Raw genomic sequence first — 18,625 nt, forward strand, 5'->3', positions numbered from 1 at the left:
TCATTTAAAAGCTTGGATCTGGTATTTTAAGTTTCAGTTACCCAAAGGCAAAAAGATCTGACTTTTTAGAAAACAAATTATAAATGTTTGAATAGATTTGTAATATATGTATAAGATCTGCAGCAACAGAATACATACCTGAAGAGAGCTCATAATTTCATTTAGTTTATTAGACAAAAATATATGATTTAGACAAGTTTTGCTGACGCGCTATTTACAATCTGAAATCACTCTATATACAGAAAAAACACAAACACATGGGAAACATTTACCAAACAAAGAATCCAAGAATGGTTAGAATAACACGATCTGAAATGGTACAATGAAGAAGGGGATCCATCTACAGATTTGTGTAATCGCTTTTATGGATTTGCACCACCTTATTGCAAAAAGAGATTGATGGGAGTCGTTTATAGCGTTTTCTTTTTTTTTTTCTGTCCTTAATACCAGTCTCTGTAATATTTTTTCACCAAACCGTTTAATCAAGCGGAAGGGAGAGCTGTTAAAATTCTCGGTGTTCCCTCTTGCTGAGCCAAAGAGCTGCAGGGGGGAAGGGAGGAAGGAAAAAAAAAAAAAAAAGACGTAACAATCTTTCAGAAAAAAAAGAGAATCCTTTCTTATAATTTCCTGTCTATTGCCAAAGCATCCTAGTATTAGTTAACTGCACAGAAATCATTGTCACTGGTGTAATTAACACAAGATCTTTAAGGTCTGTTAAGTTCCAAAAAAGTTACAGGCCAGCTATGCGGCTATGTGCAATTGCGATTTAGCCTAACTGTGTTGTTCTTGTTGGCTGTATGTATTATTATGGTGATGTTGAATAGGTGTTATAATTAGTCTTTATTATTCAAACACTCTGTTTCACGTAAGTAACATTCCTGCAGTGAAAACAAACAAACAAACTCACTTGTCACGGACAGGCTGGAAGGGCGATTTTAGCGGCTGAGGAGGGGAGTCAGTTCTTGGTACATTTTCTCTTTCTAGAAGGAGACAGAAGGAAAAAAAAAACACAAAAACAAAAACAGGAGAACCATTTTAGAATAACAACAATAAAAATCTGGACTGTGCAGAGGATACACCTCCCTCTCACCCTCTTGTTCAGACGTGTGTCGGTATATACCAGTGTGTGTGTCTGTACAGCACTATTCCCTACTTTCAATATTAAAGGAGTATGCAAGCTTTTCTTGCCACATTTTGGACTGTCATTAAAATTATTGGGAGATGAGAGTCAGGAAGGAGGGAAGGAAAGCAAAACTCAAAGGATATGTTTCACAGCCCTATTCCTGCATTCTCATCTTATTTGATGAGCGTATAGGGTGAGAATGTAATAGCCCGCATGAAATGGGCTTAATGCACGCAATCAACATGTTCCACGAAAAAAAAATCAACGCTAGGATAAACTGTCTGTAACTCCGTTAAAAGCAATCAGTTACACCAGGGCTGAATCTGACACCATTCCTCAAGGAGAAGTTCATGTGCGTGTGTTGGGGGTGGAGGGAAAGGTGGGTGCCTGATGCATTCATTACCTATGTGTTTGGGACTGGTCCTCTCTGAAGATTTTTCACTGCTTAGGGCTCCCAGGGTTGCTGTTAAAACAGAAGGCTGTTGCTGGGCCTGGAGGTGGTGATTGTGATGAGCAGCGTGGTGGTGATTTACTCCCAAAAAGGACCTCACATTTAGCAGGGAACTCTGAGTGAGGAAAGCCCCATTTGTCCAGTTGTGAAATTTGCCAATCTGGCATGTGTAGAGTCCATGGCTAGGAAGAAAAGCGGGGTGCTGGATCTGTGGAGAAGTGTGGTTAACCTGGGGAGGAGGGGGTGGAGGGGGAGAAGATTTCAGGGCACCATCGGGACTGGTTGCCGTCTCTGCCAAAGACCAAATCTTGGGTTTGCTGTGAGATGGCATCTGTAAATTGTTCTGTCCCCCGGGACTAATGATTCGCGTGCTGTTGTCAGAGGCCTCCTTCGCCATGGCCAGCGCGTCTTTGGGCTTCAGCCCTTCAGACCCTGACAGTGTCAGATCCTTCTCCTTTTCCAAGCGCTCCTCTTCACTGCTTTGTCTCAGGAGCTCGGGCTTCTCCTCCTCTTCCTCGTTGCTCTGCTCCCCATCGTTCTCGTCGATTTTATCTATGTCTATGCTCTCCAGGTCGATTTCCTCATCGTCTTCGTTCTTCTCGGGGTCCCCCTCATTGTCACTCCCGAAAAGGTTTGCATCTTCTTGGTCCTTACTCCTGGAGCCCCAGGTCACCTTGTTCTCCTTCTTGAGCCGCCGGCGGGCGTTGGCGAACCAGGTGGAGACCTGGGTGAGGGTCATCTTGGTGATGATGGCCAGCATGATCTTCTCGCCCTTGGTGGGGTAGGGGTTCTTGCGGTGCTCGTTGAGCCAGGCCTTGAGGGTGCTGGTGCTCTCCCGGGTGGCGTTTTTGGGCCGCCCCGGGTCCCCGTACTGGAACTGTCCGTAGGGATAATAGCCGGGGGCAGTGTGGGCAGCAAAGGTAGCAGGGTGGACACCCGGATTATCTTTCAGCTCGTACTGGGAGCCCTGCAACACATTCAGACAAGCGGAGAGGAAAAAGCACATCAATTATCTCGTTAGCGTCTCTAACAGACCTGAATAGGCTACTCCGGGAGCCGGAATACGCCTTTCAGCAGTGCAAAGGGTCTTCACAGGCAAATTCGGCCCTCCCCGCTCCAGGCTCTTCACGTTTAGATCAGACAGAGGTATTCCCAAAATGATCTCCCCCTCTTGCGGGGAAAGGAAAAGAGAGGGGCCAAGGTGGGCTCTGCCAGACATTATGCGTGTTTTCTCCGCAAACCAAACCAAATCAAACGACAGAAACGCAGCGACTTCGCATTCGCATCGGCGAGACAATTTATTGTGCCCTCGGAATTACCAGGCAGAGAAAGCACGTAGTACACCACCGTTACAAACTCATGCCTGCACACAACGTCGCATTTATCTGCAAAATATCCAGGAGGTTATTACAAATGCATGCAGAGCATTCTTCTTTGGCCCCAGATCTGCCTTTAAAAGGAGTTGGCGTGAGACGAGACCGGGGAGATGAATGCGCAACTTCAGTCCGAAGACACTTACAATGTAAGAGATTTTCCACACACAAGCCAACTCCCCCCGCCCTCGCCCCCCAGATCATACACTAAGATTCTGGTGTAAAACATTAACTTCTAACTGTTAGAAGAGCCTTTAAACTCTGGAATGAAAACTGATCCACGCACTGTAGAATATGGATATGCAGACACTTTATCTCATAAGTTTTACTTTGATCCGGGCAGAGCAAACACAAATTGTTTACAAGCGTTTAGAGACGGTGATTTATTTGCAATCAATATTCTTTTTATCATCAGTAGTAAAACACAGCAAGTCAAATTATCCCATCAGGTGTTTTGCTAAATAACATTTTATCTTTCTAGCAACCTCATTAGGCCTCATTATTACCGCAAATTGTCCAGATATTAACTTAATATTTTAGCTCTTGATTTACAAATGCTCAGAATTTTAGAATTTATTTCAAAATATCACCGTCGTGGTAAATCACTGTAGTAAAATACCAGGATACTTTGCGAGTAGCAAAGGGAACTGTTCCTAAATAGCTAACATTTAAAGCCGTTTTCTTTTTTTCTTGCTTCTACTACAGTCTGGCTCTTTTTCTACTCCAGAAATACATTTTCAGTATTACCCTAGCGAAATTTGTGTCTGCCTTAAAAACGAACCTCTTCAAAAACGTCCGCGAAGGAACTAATCTAACTTTGTCAAACACTTAAAAAGGAACACGTATTTTAATTTCAGAGACAAAGCTTATACACAAAGAGAAGCCCGATGTAATTTTTGTGATGTTACAGAGTAAGCTTTCTGCAACTCCCTTTATTCCGCTGTCTTTTGTTATTGTTGCTGAAATGATATTTTTTGTGCAACCTCTGTTGGGAGTTCTTTTGAAGAAGCCACTTGTAAATCACTCATTGCTTCTGTCTCAACTTTTACTGCATTTCCAAAATCAAGGTTAAAAAGAGTAGGAAATGCATGCTGTTAAAAGTGCCTTCGCGGGAACTGTTTGCAGCAGAAAATGAGCTGTTTTCAGATGCTGACCCTTGCTCAACAGCGTATCTACCTACTTGCCTACATCTATGTATTAAAAACCCTCACAAGTTATGCCTTGCAGGCACTCGGTTATAAATATTCACACTTCTATGTTTCGGGGGGGGGGGGGGGGGGGGAGAAAAGAGGGGCACTGAGAAATTAAGTGGAACCTGTGCGTACCGCCGCCGAGAAATTTGGAGATACTAGCAACGAAAACGTTTCAACGACACCGGAGATAAAAACAGTTAGTTAAAAAAAGATGTTTCCCTCTTTAACTATTACACTGTAAAGAAAAGGAAAAAAAGAGATCCGAGGACAGTTTGGGTGACGGCGATTTGTTTTAGAGTTAACGCCAATATGCCTTTCTGCTCCAATGCATATAATGGGATGTAGATGCCCTCCTGCGCTTGGTGCAAAACCGATCTATGATACTCGCCGTAATCAGAGTACGAAAAGTTCACGGAACAGAACGGGCCATTTTTAAGGCTTAAGGGAAATGTCTTGAAATACACGGGCGTACCAGCTACCGACACTGCACTATGGCCTTTCGACGGAACCTGTTTATAGCTCGGCGGGAAAGACAAGGACCAGGCGGAAAGAGCAGCGCGCTGGAAAGCCAACTGAAACAACAGGACCGACAATATCACCCGTCGACACCACCACCACCACCAAGAAGAAAAAAAAAAAGGCGAGTTGCTAGGGAAAGCCGACAACACGGAGGCAGGAGCCCTGCTCAGCCCTTCCACCGCCAAGAACTAAAACTCGGAGCAGTTTTGCCCGGCTGGAGCGACGGGGCGGGTGGAGGCTGCGCCTGCAGACGGAGCCCGCCGCCTCCCGGCCCCGGCCCCGGCCCCTCTCCCCCTCGCAGACCCGCCGACACACACGCTCCCCTCTCCGCGGCGGACCCCGTGCCGGGCGGGAGCCGCCACCGCCGCCGCGGCCGCCCCCCGCGCTCGGCTCCGCGGCCTCCGCCCGCCCCTGCCCCCGGCTCCCCCTGCCTCCGCGCGTCGCGGCCGCGCTCCGCGGGCCCGGGGGGGCGCGGGAGGCAGCGCGGTGCTCACTCACCATTTGGGAGAAGAGGCCGAGGTCGGCGGTGTAGGGCAGGAAGGCGCTGTAGTTGGGGGCGCTGTAGGGGCTGGCGTACATGCCCAGCACCGAGGTGACAGCGGCCGAGCCGCTGCCCAGCTCGGCGCCCGCGGGCCGGCCCGAGGCGGCGGCGGCTGCGGCGGCGGCGGCGGCGGCGGCGGCCAGCACCCCGGGCCGGTCGCTCCCGTACACCGCCTGGCTGGCGCTGAGATACTGCGGGTAGCCCAGCTGGGGGAAGGACATCTCCGGGGCGCGGGCACAGCGGCGGCACTGGCGGCGGCGGCAGAAGCGGCAGAAATATAAAAAAAGGCGGAGGGGGGGAGGGGGGGGGAAGGAGTTATACCAAAAAAAAAAAAAAAAAAAGGGGGAGGAGGGAGCCTGCACAGCCGGGGAGGGGAGCGGAACAAACCCGGGCTTCTCTGGATCTCTCTTTCTTTCTCTGCCTCTCTCTCTCTTTTTTTTTTTCCTTCCCCCCCTCTCTCTTTACTGGAGTCAGGCAGGGCGAGAGAACAGAAATCGAGCCGATAATTTTCTTTTTTCGTTCTGATTTCTTTCTGTCAGAGATATATTGCGACCTAGGTATGGAGGAGGAGTGTGGAAGGATTCAGTGGGCTGTCTTTCCTCAAATCTCGGCTCTTCTGTGCTCCTAAATCCCTTAGATGTGATCTGATCAACAATTGAGCTCCAACTGATGTGTCTGCCCTTAGGTCCTAGGCTGATCTTTCAGATACAATTTGAAGTTGATGTTTTGATTGGCACCCACTTGAGCTGCAAGCGCCGCCCCGCGCCCCCCCCGCCCCCCTCGGTGCAGCACGTGGTGCACAGCCCAGCCTGGGCCGCTTTCCTCGGTGCCTGCGTGTGCGTGTGTGTGCGCGCGCGTGTGCGTGTGTCCGCGCAGCTGCTGTGCTGTGCTGTGTGTGTATTTAATGTTTAGCAATGGGCTCCTTTCAGAAAAGCCCCCACTGCTGTATGACAACCTGTCTACACGATTTTACAGCTGTCCAACATTGGGGTTTTGCTGTTTCGCAGCCTTAGTGTGTCCCCTTTTAACAAAAACAACTGTGTTGCTGTTTTTTTCCACCTTTAACATTGAGTCCCCCTTGTCGTCGTTGGACTCAGGAACAAACGAGAGCGGCCGTGAGAGGGAACGGGGGCTTTGCAGCCAGGCGACTTGTAACAATTTACCACTTTAAAAAAAAAAAAAAAAAAAAAAAAAGGCATATAAATAAATAAATAAATGGGGTCTATCTATAGCAACCCACAAACGACACACACACACACGAACACACACACACACACAACTTCGCTGAAAGTCAAAAGGCTCCTAGCAGTACTTCCCAGAAGAATCTTTAGTTAAAAAAAGAAAAAGGGGAAAAAAAAAAAAGACCCGCAGCGATCCTTCCCCTCCCGCCCTTTCTCCTCCTCATGCCCTGCCGACGGAGTGACACTCAGGGACAATTATCAGAGGCATTGCGGCAGTTCTTGGAATATTAGCAATAAATAATCCCGCAAATCAACGGTGGCGACATGTATGCCGAGGGGCACAGAAGATCCCCAGCCCTCGCCCAGAGTGGCGGGGGGGGGGGGGCCTGAGGGGCTTGTAGATTGTCAAAACTTCCCTCCGCCCGCTTCAGCGGGGACCTAGGGAAACGCATGGGGGGTGGGGGGAGGGGGCGAAAGGACCAAAACGAGTTCTTGCCATTATCGTCATTAACAGCAATGATTAGAGGAAGGGATTTTTTTTTTCCTTCTTCTTCCCCTTTTCCCCTTGGAGCGGGATGGAAGGTGCAGCGGGAGACAAAGGAGTCCTCTGCGCGGGACCGAGGGACTCGGCCGCCTTGGAGGAGACGAGTTGTCACCGCTGTGACCTGCCCGCGGTGCTGTCCGCTTCCTCGACGTGGCGGGGCTCGCCCGTACCCCGCCGGGGCTGGCAGAGCCTCGCACCGCCCGGCCGGCACCGCAAACTTTCCTTTTCCTACCGCTGCCGGGGCCCTCCCAGCCCCCGCCCGGGGGCAAACGGGGGGGCGGCGGGCCGAGGGCTGGGCGTTTCTTGCCCCGACCCTCCCAGCCCCAGTGGGACTGCCCGGGGGCCGCTCTGCCCCACGAGTCCGGCCCGGAGCCCGGGGCGGGCGCTGGCGCTCCCGCTCCGCCGGGCGCGGGGAGGGCACGGCAGGGCGCTGCCGCCTCCTCGGCCGGCCCCAGCGGAGCGGCCCCGCGGAGGGGCACGGAGCGGCCGCCCCCACCGCAGCCCAGCGCTCACCGCCGCGGTCCCCGCCGCCCGGGAGCTCCGTCTTTGTGCTGAAGGGGCGGACGGGGCCGCCGAGCTTCCTCAAGGGACGGCGCGGCGCGGCGCGGCACGGCACGGAGGGGGCCGCAGAGGCGAAGGCCCGCTGCTTTTCGGGATGCAAGTGTTTGGAGGGGGAGGGAGGCGGGGAGGGAAGAAGGCAGGGGGGGCACGGCTGTCTCTCTCCTTTTCCCGAGCCCAGGGCGGGAGCTAGTTCCTGAGGTCCGCGCCACTCCGCGGGGCTCCGCGCCCCCTCTCCGAGCTTGCAGCCGCGGGTTTAGCCCGACACCACGGGTCCCGCCGGGGACTGGACGCCGCTGGAGCGGAGGGAGATGCCTCCCCCCCTGCAAACGCCCCTGCGGGGTGTCTCTAACCCCAGCCAACCCTTCCCTCCCCACGCTCCAGGGAACCGCTCCGTCTCAGAGTTGGTTAAACTTCCTTCCCCCACCAGCTGGAAATAACCAGCTTTCCCCTTCCTATGTCTGTCAGGGACAGGAGGATTCCGCCCCCCCCCCCGCTCCAAAATCTCACCCTCAAAGCAGGAGAGCGACCCTAAGACAAAAATGCACCGCCGCAACAAAGCTGAGGGGGGCTTGAAAATTGCAGCGGTGTTTTGCGAATGGAAGTGTCACATTACAAGGGCTGCAGGTAAATAAAGGTGGGATAAGGCACCGACGCTGCCGAAATCTTCTTAGCGCTTTAGCTCTGGGTGGAATGTGTATCCAGAGAAGGTTTCCACTTGGAGGCTTAAGAAATGTGAGTCATCCCCTCCCCCACCCGCCCCCATCCTGCTCAGATCGGTTCAGGGAAAAAAAAAAAAAAAAAAAAAAAAGGAAAGAAAAAAAAAAAAGTCTCTCTTGCTTTTCTATCGGCCCAGCATCTTTTCGGGGCGAACTTTGCTATTCTTTATATTGCTTGGAATTAGAGCAAATAAATACAAAGTACAGGCTACCTGTAACGGTGATTTGGAAAAAAAAATAAAAAAAGAAACAGGACAAAAAATAGGAATGAGGAAAGGAAAGGAAAGGAAAGGAAAGGAAAGGAAAGGAAAGGAAAGGAAAGGAAAGGAAAGGAAAGGAAAGGAAAGGAAAGGAAAGGAAAGGAAAGGAAAGGAAAGGAAAGGAAAGGAAAGGAAAGGAAAGGAAAGGAAAGGAAAGGAGGAAAGAAGGAAGGAAGGAAGGAAGGAAGGAAGGAAGGAAGGAAGGAAGGAGCCCGCGGACGACGGGGAAAGTTGCAAGACTGGGAGGAGAGCTTTGTTCATCATCTGCAAAGTTCCCGGCGCAAGAATGAGCAGGGTCCTGAGAACGCCATTAATTATGCACAATTCTGATCATAAATGCCAATCCTTTACCACGCGATTCCTGTTCCTGCATTGGACATTGCTCATTTTTCTGACCGTTTATTAAGTCACTTTAGCAGGTAACCTTTCAAAGCCCTTTTTCATATTTTTTTCCCCCTTGTGCAAGCAAGCTGGGACCAGAGCTGCTACACTAAGCTACTTAGCTTGAAAATCAGTTTAGTGAAGGTCTGGGAGATTCTGGGTTTATTTCCCCCTATACAAGACCTATAGCAGGAGCTTAATAACAAAAGTGCGAAAAGAACGAAACTGCACGGAAAATTACAAACATCAGCAGCAGCGGGCAGAAGCACCAGGAAAATCTTTCCGTAGACCCAAGACCTAAACAGTCAGAAAGGTTGGTGTGATCAACCCCCCCCATCCATAAATTAGCTTGGAATTGTTAAGAGGTGGAATAAAATCCTGTTTTCAGAAAAAGAGATTTTAAACATAGTTCGGGGGGAAAAAAGGTCTTCTTTTTACTTCCCCCCCCCCCCCCCCCCAATCTCCGCGCCCCGAGATCTGTGTTTTAGTTCTTCGAATGTCTCTTTGACTTTCGGCAAAACCTAACAAAAAGGAGTGCGGTGCCAACTCGTTAGCTGAACAGCGTTTTTAAAGACGATAAACAGTCACGTAGCGAAAAAGGATTTGAGCTCGGGGTGAAAAGCAGAGGCACCTTCCCGTTGGCGAGCGGATGCACATCTGAAAACAGGCGGGAGAGAAATATGTAGCAGCGCTGGGTATAATGTGATTATACCTAAGGTAATCACTTAAAATAAATTGTATACTGTTTAAAGTAAATCGACCTAAATGGCCACGCTCGAATAATTCAAAGATCATCGGGCAGATAAACTTCTCCTTAAAGAGCCTTTCTTGAGAAAGAGTTTCCTAAGACAGTGTGATCCTTCCAGTTTCTTAAGGCGATGCATCCACTGCCAAGAGATTTTCTCTTTATTATTAACAAATCAGTTTAGATAGGGGTCCGATAAGAAATGCAAATCCAGACATAGGGGTCGCTGCTTGGCCGAATTTTAACTAAAGGCTGGTTCTGCAGGAATTGACTAAAGGGTATGTTTGCGAAGAGGATATGTGAAGCTTTAACACTGACTCTACTAAAAAATGAAGTCAGTGATTTTGATCTGCTGCAGATGTCCTAAGAGTGGATATTGCAGTGCTGGGAATCCGCACCAAATATCTGAGGGCACTGATGGTAATCGGCGCAACACATCAGCCAGGGGGGACTGGCAATTGTGATAACCTGCTGCAAATGTGCAGGGCTGGAGATGGCAGTGATAAACCGCTGAAAATATCTTCAAATGGAGATGACAGAGATGTTGAAAGGAGACACCTAACTGTGGGGAGAATAGGATACTAAGCAGAGCACAATCTGAGAGTGGAGTTCAGATATTTGCTAGTCTACGGTTCACCCGTGTAATTTCCACAGAGATAAACGCGTTTGTGCGCCGTCTCTGCATGCAGATACACGCGTGTATGGACCTGTTAGTAAAATTCGGGGTTTAGGCGGCGTCGATAATAAGATCTACCAAAAGAAAGGGAGGCTTAATCGCTAAAGCGCCTTGTTTGTGGCTTGAGAAGAAAAGTTTTCATTTAATTCTGTGACTGCTTTGAAACATCCTGGTAACGATTTCTTTCGCAAATCCTCTCTTGATTTTCAGCTCGCACCGGTAATAGACGAAGAAATTTAAGACGATGTCTTCAGTTAATAGTCTGTTTCAATTTTCTTTCCTGTGGAAAGAACGTGCAGGGGGAAAAAAAAGTGCCAAAAATTAGATTATCTGTATGTTGCTAATTTTCTGATTGTTCTCAGCACGTAGTTTCACTGTCTTGTTTTTTTTTTTTTTCCCTCGCTGTCTTTTTTATGTGTAAGTTTGAAATAACTGTACCATGTTAAGTATCAATCCTATACATTTTAATGATACGTCTGTGCAGGACTGAATCCATTAATTTAATATATCTCGGCTAGATTCTAATTATGCGCCGACTGTCGAGTATTTGGATCAGTTGGCTGAGTTTTCATTAAGTGTATTACATCTGATTTAGCACGGGAGGGTGTTTCGTTTGACGACGCGTCCTTTTTTGGGGTGCCGGCAGCCCGGCTGCGGCTCCGCGGGACCTTGGCGTTGGCTTCCTCCCGCTGGTCACCCGCTGCCAGGCCCCGTCGCCTCCGTCCTGAGCGCTCCTCATCAGCCCTGATTTATGAGCCTTGTTAAACACTCATTATTACTTTGCACCTTTTTTTTCCAGCAGGGTCTGGGAAACAACCCCACTTTGTGACAACAGGGCATGTGTCAAACAATTATAGGCGGAGAGGTGATGTAGCTCTGGAGCGCCAGGTTCACCCCCACCCCCTTCGCGCCCAACCCGAGGAACTTTTCTGTTGAAAAAAAGGTGAAGGGGAAAAAAAAGATTAAAAAACCCCTCGCTCTCTTTTTGTAAATTTAATTCACAGCAACAGCAGCCTTCAGACCTCTGACCGTGCAAACGAATGGTTTGGTTTGTCCAAATAAACACAAAGTTGCAATCAGGGATACCTGGACGATTCCCTAAATGTGAACATGTACATACCCATAGTACGGGAAGGAATCCAAGCCTGAGTAGCTACAGCGTTTGACTGTACTCAAGGTAACAGCTAATAAGGTGTTTACAAAGATTATTTTAGTCAGAGAGAGAGCGAGCGCATTTAAAAAAGAAATCATGGTCATTTCTCTCTCTTTCTCTCTTTTTAAAGTAAATTAAGAGAAATTGATTTTTTTCCCCAGTACTCTGGCGGTGACTTTTTATTAATCCTTTATCAGTCCACCTCAGTTGCAACTTACATTTATTTCTGATGGCAATGCGAATACACACATGCTCTCTTCCTTAGCGCTTTTGCAAATGAATTGTTAAAGCCATGCACACAGGCCTATATGAACAAGCACACAAATCTATAGAAGGAATCATCTGCCTCTCTCTCTGTATCTACCTGTCCGTCTGTCTGTCTAGCTATCTATGAATATTTTATGGGTCTGAACTTAATTAACAAAATAATTTCCATTTTGTCTCCAGAACGATCAACAGCAATTATGTGAGATTTTTAAGGTTTATAATTTTATGTCACCAGACTGTTGCTTGGGGGCAGAGGCACAATTGCCGTGCCAGCTGCAGTTGTATTTATTTGTTTTTCTGTCTTGTTCCTGTAGGGCTGCATTATGCAGTTTTTAATTAGTTTGTGTTTGTATTTCACCCGTCCCAAATCAATGCCATCCTGGAGCAATGCAATGTAAATTCCTGCAGTACAGGTGTAGCTGCTAGCTCTGGAACACTAGGAAACTCATGTCTTACAAATGAAAGCAGTGAATGCCATTCAGCCAAACTGTCAGCTTTAAACAGCCAGGAGGAAGGAGATCAAAGCAGAGAGCAGGAACTTCTACTCTCCAGATTAGTCTTTATGGTTTGAACGCCTAATGCTATTAAAGGGAACCAGGACGTATAGCCCATCGTTGGCTACAAAGTTACTTCTAATTTTGCTAAAGTCCTGCCTTATTTTGGCCAATGTAAGCCTTCAGAGCATTTCAAGATGCACTGTTTCCTTTGAGGCCTAGTAGCTACTCATCTGAAATTATGCAGAACTAATACCTTCAGAGACACATTTCTGTTTGTGCACATATTTATATAACTTATCGCCTTTTGAAAGATAATTTTGATTTCCTCCTAGGTTCCACAAAGTCTTTTAATAGAACTCGCAGCAATAAAACCTGAAATTCTAGTATCTCCAGACATGAAAAGTCCCTTTATGTTGTGTTTAGTGTCTCTTCTTTCTTGAAATGACCTCTGTACGGTGGTGTATAAATCTATTATTCCAGTCACTGGGGAATTCTTTTAAAGCTTTCTCTTTTTTTTTTTTTTTTGTCAGGAATAAGAGATCGTTCATCTTTAACTAGGCCACATAGAAATTATGATTCAACAGCAGTGTATATTTAATTAGAGTAATCTCACTTGAATTTAATTACCTAATGAATTATTTGTTTAAAAGGTAAAAAGGCTTGTTTGCCAAGTACAGTGCAACCCACTGATAAGAACTTCCGTTATAAGAACATTAATATTTAAAAAAAACATTTTACGGTTTTATATTTTAACTCTTTGGTTCTGCCAGCCATCGGTGGGCACGCCGAGCCCGCTACGATCAGAGCTCCGACCCCGTCCCTTCGACTCCCCGCAGCGAGCCCCCCCGCAGCCCGCCGCCGCCGACTCGCGTAAGTAACGCGCCCCACCGCGCGCCGCGTGCCGCGGCAGGCGGGGAGGGGGGTGGCGGGGAGGGAGAGACGGGACACGGGCGGCTTCGCCGGCTGAATTTCGAGGCGAAACGCCGGCGCCGGCGCGACTCCGCAAGCGGCGGTGAGGCCGCCCGGCTGCTGTGGGGAGAGGGGCTGCGCGCCGCTCCGCTCCCTGCGCGCCGCTCCGCGCCCTGCGCGCCGCCGGGCAGCAGCCGGCCGCGGAGCTGCTCCCCAGGGCTGCTGCACCGCCCCCCCCGCAGCGCCGTGCCTGGAAGAGGTCCTGGCCGGGAAGGTGTCAGAGCTCGGAGCGTCAGGCTACATACAAAACAGTCACCTCCTGTCTCTTATTATTTTTTTTTTCTTTCTCTCTTTTCCCCCAGTCTTGTGGACAGTGCAGCTAATGACAGTCCTTTGATTATTTATGATTCTTCAGCCAAGACCACAAAAACTGACCACCCTCTACCCTTGACCTTTCTCCTCGGTTCCCAAGTTTTCCAGCTACCGCATTGTTTGTTTCCAAGACACACGCATACAGTGCTGAACTGCAACACTTGTCAGAAGATTCGTCTGAAAGCACCACAGCTCGGGGGGTTATCCGCCTCAAAAAAAAAAAAAGGTTTTTTTTTTTTTTTTTCTTATGCAATAGGGGGAAGCGCTGCTTGATGTATTCTACTGACCTGCTGCAGAAAAACTGGGTGCAAAAAAATTTCCCCTTTTTTTTTATTTGTTCGGGTTTTTTCTGCGCTGGGAGCTCTTCTACAGCGCTTGGCAATGGGACCTCTCGGAGGTACCACTGTGCGGCTGCCTGTCGCTCGGCCCGAGAACTTTCGATCTATCCTCCCCCCTTCCCCCGAACACAACGAGGCCATCGGCAAGGCCTGAACCGGAGGGCGGGGAGCAGTGAGGGGTCGGACCGACCTCTCCTTCCCGCCCCCCCCGCAGTGATGCTCTGGCACCACTCAGGAAGCCCGATCGCTTTCAGAATAGGGAACAGGCGTTGAATCATGTCGCTGGAGGTGGCGAAGGTGATCAGGGGATGCCAAACGTGAAGGGCTATTTCTCCCTTTTACCTACCAAACATTTCTGCTTGAGAAGCACCAGCAAGAGGGAAAGGGGAGCGTGTGTACACTTAAGCCGTGGGCTGGAAGGGTGAAAGGAGAAGCAAGCTTAAAACTAAGCTTCAATAATGTTGAGGCATCATTTCGAGCCAAAGCCCTGTTTGCCGGTCCCTAATAGGTGGCACTGAAGCTCCCGCTCGGGCAGTTCTGCCGCCAAGGGCCGCGCCACTAATTCGCCCCTGGGTGCGCAGACGTACCGCGCACGCAGAGGCAGAGCTGGAGATGCACCCACAGCTCAGAACACCAAACCCGCCCGCTCGGCCGGGGAAGTCTCTCCTCCTCCCCCTTCGGCCCCCGCGGCCAGGTAGGACGTAGCCCGCCTGTCGCCCCGCGGAGGTGGCGGGGGCTGGGAACCGCCGGGAGCCCCGCTGCCACCGGGCGAGGGTGCGTGGCTCCCGCGCAGCCCCCCGGCCCCGCGCAGCGCCCTCGCCCCGCTCCTGCGCCCCTTTGGCCGCCGGCGTGTGACACGAAGATGGGCTCGCTCCGGTTTCCACCCCAGTTGGCTGCTTTGCTGCAGACATGCCTGCCCCAGTCCTCACTCAGTTGCGGGGGAGCTTGCGCAGCGCTTAATTACACCCCAGCGCAGCTGGGCCCGGCCCCAGCCCGGGCGGTCGTGGGAAGCCCGGAGAGCCCCTCTCGGACCGCAAAGTCAACGCGCGGTGGTCTGGGGATGTGCTGGAGGTCAGGCAGGAGAGGAGCGGCGGAGGCGAGCCTCAGTCTTTGCCGTTCTCTGTCTTCTCCATTTCAGGGTGGGGATGCTTATTTTTTCCCCATGATTTTTGGAGGTCTGCTGAAGAGAAGCAGCTTTATGCGCAGGTTGCACCAGGTACTGGCACCGTGGCAGCAGTGGAGCACCTCAAATCCCATTTCTTGGTGCCAGAAGTGTTTCAGTCTGATGTCTATTTTGCACTTTCAGGTAAATACATGCCAGGTCCTGAAACCAGGAGTAGCCCCGCATCTGTTACAGTGAGAATGGCATATTGACTTCAGAAAACCTCAAACCTCACAATTATATTAAAAATGTTTAAGACATTCAAAGCCGAGCAGTAATTTTCAGATCTTATAGCAAAATTATCACAATATCTCACTGTTTAGAGGCACATAAATACGTGGGTCTCCTCTACCATGCATCATTTGCACAGTATATTAGAATCAAGTGGCAACTCCACTGAAATGTTTGTAATGACTTTAAGATATTATGGGAGTTATAGATCTGTAGGCCTGGTGTTTTAATTCTTGAGGGCCCATGCTTTTCTTAAAGTTATGAGTGCAGTCGTCACAGCACATCTACATAATGTAGTTTACTCCATTAATTTTGATAACCAAATACATATATTAACAGATCGTATTTGGCTGTGTGTTTTTATTCTTACCCCCTTTGAAAGATGCATGCATTTCCACTGTATTATTACTGATAAAGTACAGCTGTATATTTTCAATCATGTAGTTATGGTAGGACAAACTATTAAATAAATCTTAGACTGGAACTTGTTGAATTAAAATTCCTCACAAAAGCTCCTCAGATTCTTTTTAATATTCTATAAACAGCACAATAACACTTCAGCATTAGTAGCAGTTGGCGTATTTTCTTTCTTTGCTTTCTTTTTCTTAGATGTACAGTCACTCTTTTTGCAATATAATTGACTTATGTATCCATTGATGTGTGCTGCATTTTAATGATGACTTTTTGTTTTATCCGGTAATACTTTTTAACAAGTTTGTTTGGATCATATTTTAAGGACAGGTGTAAACTGTTTCTTTGGTTTTTAATGCCCAATGTAGACCTGGGCAAGAATTTTGCCTGGGAACAGATTTGCACTCATATCAGACTACATTTTTATGCATTTATATGCTTACATACATTTTCACCTTTACTTTACTTAGGCTTACTAAATTGTAATTAGCTTCCCCCTTCTGCTTCTTTCCCCTACATTAATATGCTAAAGTCCATGAGGCCCATATCTTTTTTATATTTGTTCTTTCTAATAACACAAGACTAAATTTGAATGGCAACACAGTTTGAGTTTGACCTATATCAAACAGCACTAGTCCATCCAAAGCATTGCATCAGGATAACAGTGAGAGCAGAAATACAGTGGATTTAAAAAAATGATAGTAACTGAACAAAAATACTTCTACTGAAACACAATATTATGAGGAAATCTTTCATATGTGGTGCTTAGAACAAATATTGACTGGTGGACTAATAATATAGTTTTTCTTAACAAGAAAGTTAATCATGTCCTCTTCTGAATTACTGGTCTAGATGCTATAAGAAACAGGAAACTAGACTTGTTCAAATTTTTTTAGGACTGGGTTGTTGTGGTAGTTAAATCACTGTGGCAATGAGTAGAACTTAGTGTGCAATCACGAGCTGCATCATTGTACTCTACAAAGTAGCGCTGAGTTTATTTTATTTATTCGCTGTAGTTTTTTCCCTCCAAACTGCTGTTCCCCATCTTGCATGTTTCATTTTACTTACGCATGGTAGTTCCCTGCCAAAGATGGCAATTTTTAGGATTTTGCCTGGGGTTGAGAACACTCAAATAATAATGATAATGTCACATCCACTGTTAATTCTTTATGCATAACTGGACTGCTCCAATTTACAAGTCATTTTATAAGATATGGATAGATAAATTTTTCTTTTTTTTCCCCCATGTGTATTCTACTGTTTTCTCACATGTTTTGCATTGTTCACAGACAAGATAAATTTTAGAAGTCTAAGTCATGATGTTCAGAGACTTACAGACATTGTGAAGAACAGTAAGGAATTATGAGCATTTATAAACACAACAGGCCCAAATTAAGACCCTCAGTTCAACAGCTGGAAGCTTTTTGGAGTTAATTATTACACACAAAGAGAAAACATGCAAGAAGCTATGTACTCAATATATTCTGCACCCTCAAGTTAAAGAGATTACCAATGGAGTAAAATATTGGTCAGCTTGAGTATGGATAGTGGAACCTGAATTGAAGATTTTTATTGTGTTCACCTATGTCCATAAGTTCAAATATTTAACATCTGGATGCTTTTTGAATGCCACAAAATACTCGACTAAAGTAAGGTACAAACCAAATCCAAGCCTAGAGGATATTTTGAAGGGAAGGAAAGTAAAATCCTGCAGAACTGGGCTGATAATGGGCAGGGAAACACTTGCTTTTCTGTTTCACCTTTTATTTCTTTCCCCAGCTTTTCCATGAGGGTCAGAGAGTCAGACAACAACATGGTCATTCAGTAGTTCACAGGTGTTTTTTCTCTCTCTCTCACCTTGTCTCAGGCCAGTAAGTGCAAGCATTTGCAGTAGTTCATACTGTGCTGGCATCACCGCTGTAATTGCACTAACCCAGAACACTGTTGCCATAAACATTTCTGTACTAACCTTAATAATTCTAATGCTTTGTGGAAGCAGTCTTGGTACAGTTGCATTGATGTAGTAGATACTGCCAGCGTAACTCACAATAATCTTGCAATCCTTACAAAGCCTGCTCTGTGCAATTTCCTTCTACTTCACATTATTTACTTGGTCTGAACTACTTGCTGTTTCATATAGTGATGAATACCAGTTCATTTCGTTCAAATAAAATAATCTCTTCAGATATTGATTGGTGCTCTGACTAATCCCCACTTCATGAGTCCATCTTGGGACCTGTTGGGAAGTTTCACCATAATGCAGTGCTACTGCATGGCTGAACAAACTTCTGTGTTAATATAACAAATTCTTACCTACACAGAGGTTTGCTGTGGATTTCTTACATTGTGACAAGGTTATACACTACCTCCACTGACCAACAGAGCTGTTAATAATGTCAGTATGCTAACATATAAAATTTGGATCCTACTAGTTACCTTATTTGGGGTGCCAGTCTTTCTCTCCTAATTCAGTATACTTTATTTTTCATTATTCTTTTTTAGATCTCCTCATCTTGCTTTCTTATCCTTTGCCCACTCATTGCCACTTTTTTTCTTTCATCTCCATCTCCCATCTTCCGTGTTCCTATTTATCCATCTCCCCTGGTTCAGCCTTGTCAGCTCCATGTTTGACCCTACATTAAAACCACTCTTGCTCTTTCAGTTGTTTTTATTAATAGCGACATCTTTATATTCTTCATGTTTATCTGTACTTGGTAGTTGATAAAGATTTCAGAGAAGGGATTGTCTTTCTGCATGTTTATATACTGCTTGCTCCATCTGAGACCCTAAAGCCTAAGCAACAATAAAAAAAAAAAAATCAATTTTCCACTGCTGTGCCTACTCTGCTTAAAAATGGTAAGTTCAAGCAATTAGGGACTCAGGTGACTCCTCATGTAACTACAGTTGTGTGACTAATTATGCTAGCCTTTTCACTTTACTAGAACTTACACTTGAAAGAGCATGTATATATGCAAAAGTGAAAAACATTTCTGGATTTGTTTGCTTTTGTGTTCCTAACAA

The 18,625-nt window shown here is 47.1% G+C and overlaps 1 protein-coding gene across 1 annotated transcript; it reads right to left on the minus strand.

Annotated features, from left to right (window-relative positions):
• Positions 1 to 482: 482 nt before the first annotated feature.
• Positions 483 to 5,442, minus strand: IRX1 (iroquois homeobox 1). Its single transcript, XM_059815582.1, has 4 exons — positions 5,158 to 5,442; positions 1,527 to 2,541; positions 908 to 980; positions 483 to 540 (listed from the first exon to the last, which is right to left on the minus strand). The coding sequence occupies exons 1-4, from the start codon at positions 5,419 to 5,421 to the stop codon at positions 483 to 485; spliced, it is 1,410 nt and encodes a 469-aa protein (XP_059671565.1). The 5' UTR covers positions 5,422 to 5,442.
• Positions 5,443 to 18,625: the final 13,183 nt, after the last annotated feature.

Source organism: Gavia stellata, chromosome 3 (assembly GCF_030936135.1).
Source record: "Gavia stellata isolate bGavSte3 chromosome 3, bGavSte3.hap2, whole genome shotgun sequence".
NCBI lineage: Eukaryota > Metazoa > Chordata > Aves > Gaviiformes > Gaviidae > Gavia > Gavia stellata.